Source organism: Corylus avellana, chromosome 4 (assembly GCF_965113065.1).
Source record: "Corylus avellana chromosome 4, dhCorAvel1.hap1.2, whole genome shotgun sequence".
Lineage (NCBI taxonomy): Eukaryota > Viridiplantae > Streptophyta > Magnoliopsida > Fagales > Betulaceae > Corylus > Corylus avellana.
Window position 1 is genome coordinate 16,222,027 of NC_142493.1, and position 1,290 is coordinate 16,223,316.

A 1,290-nucleotide genomic window follows, 5' to 3' on the forward strand; every position below is an offset into this window, starting at 1 on the left:
TGCTTATACCGAAGTGGAAATGGGAGGAGATCGCCATGGATTTTATTTTAGGGTTACCGAAGATGCCCACTGGAGAAGATTCCATCTAGGTAGTAGTCGATCGTCTCATAAGATGTACTCACTTCAGTCCGATGAAGGTTAAGGATCCGATGGATAAGTTGGCCTGACTATACGTTCAAAATATAGTCCAATTACATGGAGTACTATCGGCAATTATATCGAACAGAGACTCTCGCTTTACTTCGAGGTTTTGGCAAAGTCTGCAGAAGGAGATGGGGACGGAGTTGAAGTTTAGTACCACTTTTCACCCGCAGACAGATGTTCAGTCAGAGCAGACTAACCAAATCCTAAAAGATATGTTACGAGCTTGCGTATTGGATTTCAAAGGTAGTTGGGTCCAGTACCTACCCTTGGTTGAGTTCGCCTACAATAACAGCTATCAGGCGACTATTAGAATGCCGCCTTATGAAGCACTGTATGGACGGAAGTGTCAATCGCCCTTGTATTGTGACAACGTTAGCGAGAGGCAGACGTTGGGGCCAGAACTAATTCAAGATACTTGAGACAAAGTGCTCATCATTAAGGAAAGGATGAGTGCAGCTCAAAGTCGGCAAAAGAGTTATGCCGATAATCAGAGGCGACCGTTGGAATTTGAAGTCAGAGATCGTGTATTCATGAAGATATCACTCATGAGGGAGTGATACGATTTGGGAAGAAGGGGAAGCTCAGCCCCCGATTTATTGAACCATTTGGAATCACCCAAAAAGTGGGGAGATTGGCATACAAAGTCGCCCTACCCCTAGACTTGGTTAGGACGCATGATGTTTTACACATCTCGATGCTGAGGAAGTATGTCGCTAACCCTAACGTAATCATGGAATACTAGCCGCTAGGAATCCAAGAGGGATTGACCTACATCGAGGAGCCAGTGAAGGTCGTAGATAGAACGGAGCAGGTGCTACGCACCAAGACGATTCCTATCATCAAGGTATTGTGGCGTAACCATGGTGTCGAGGAAGCATCATGGGAGGCGGAGCAGGGCATGCGAATCCGTTATCCACATCTGTTTGAGTAATTGTGTATGATTCTTTTCTTCAAGATTATACTTGGATAGTATACCTACTTCTGTTTTGGATAATGGAATAGTTGACTAACAAAGAGTTTGTTTTCCTCTACAGGATCATGGCACCTATACCAGTCGACCCAAGTTCCATGTGGAACCACTCATTTTGTGAGCTGATGGATTTAGGAGTTGAGATTGATGATGACTGGAATAGTTGGGAACATTGA

The 1,290-nt window shown here is 44.5% G+C and overlaps 1 protein-coding gene across 1 annotated transcript; it reads left to right on the top strand.

The window, feature by feature from the left end:
• Positions 1 to 272: 272 nt before the first annotated feature.
• LOC148586369 (uncharacterized) lies at positions 273 to 1,290 on the top strand. The gene is made up of 3 exons (XM_088515592.1): positions 273 to 515; positions 887 to 1,065; positions 1,179 to 1,290. The coding sequence occupies exons 1-3, from the start codon at positions 273 to 275 to the stop codon at positions 1,288 to 1,290; spliced, it is 534 nt and encodes a 177-aa protein (XP_088371718.1).

Coding starts and splice junctions, on each gene's coding strand:
- LOC148586369 (XM_088515592.1), top strand. CDS start 273: ATGGGGACGGAGTTGAAGTTTAGTACCACTTTTCACCCGCAGACAGAT. Junction 516..886: donor CGCCCTTGTATTGTGACAAC/GTTAGCGAGAGG, acceptor ATGGAATACTAG/CCGCTAGGAATCCAAGAGGG. Junction 1,066..1,178: donor CGAATCCGTTATCCACATCT/GTTTGAGTAATT, acceptor TTTCCTCTACAG/GATCATGGCACCTATACCAG.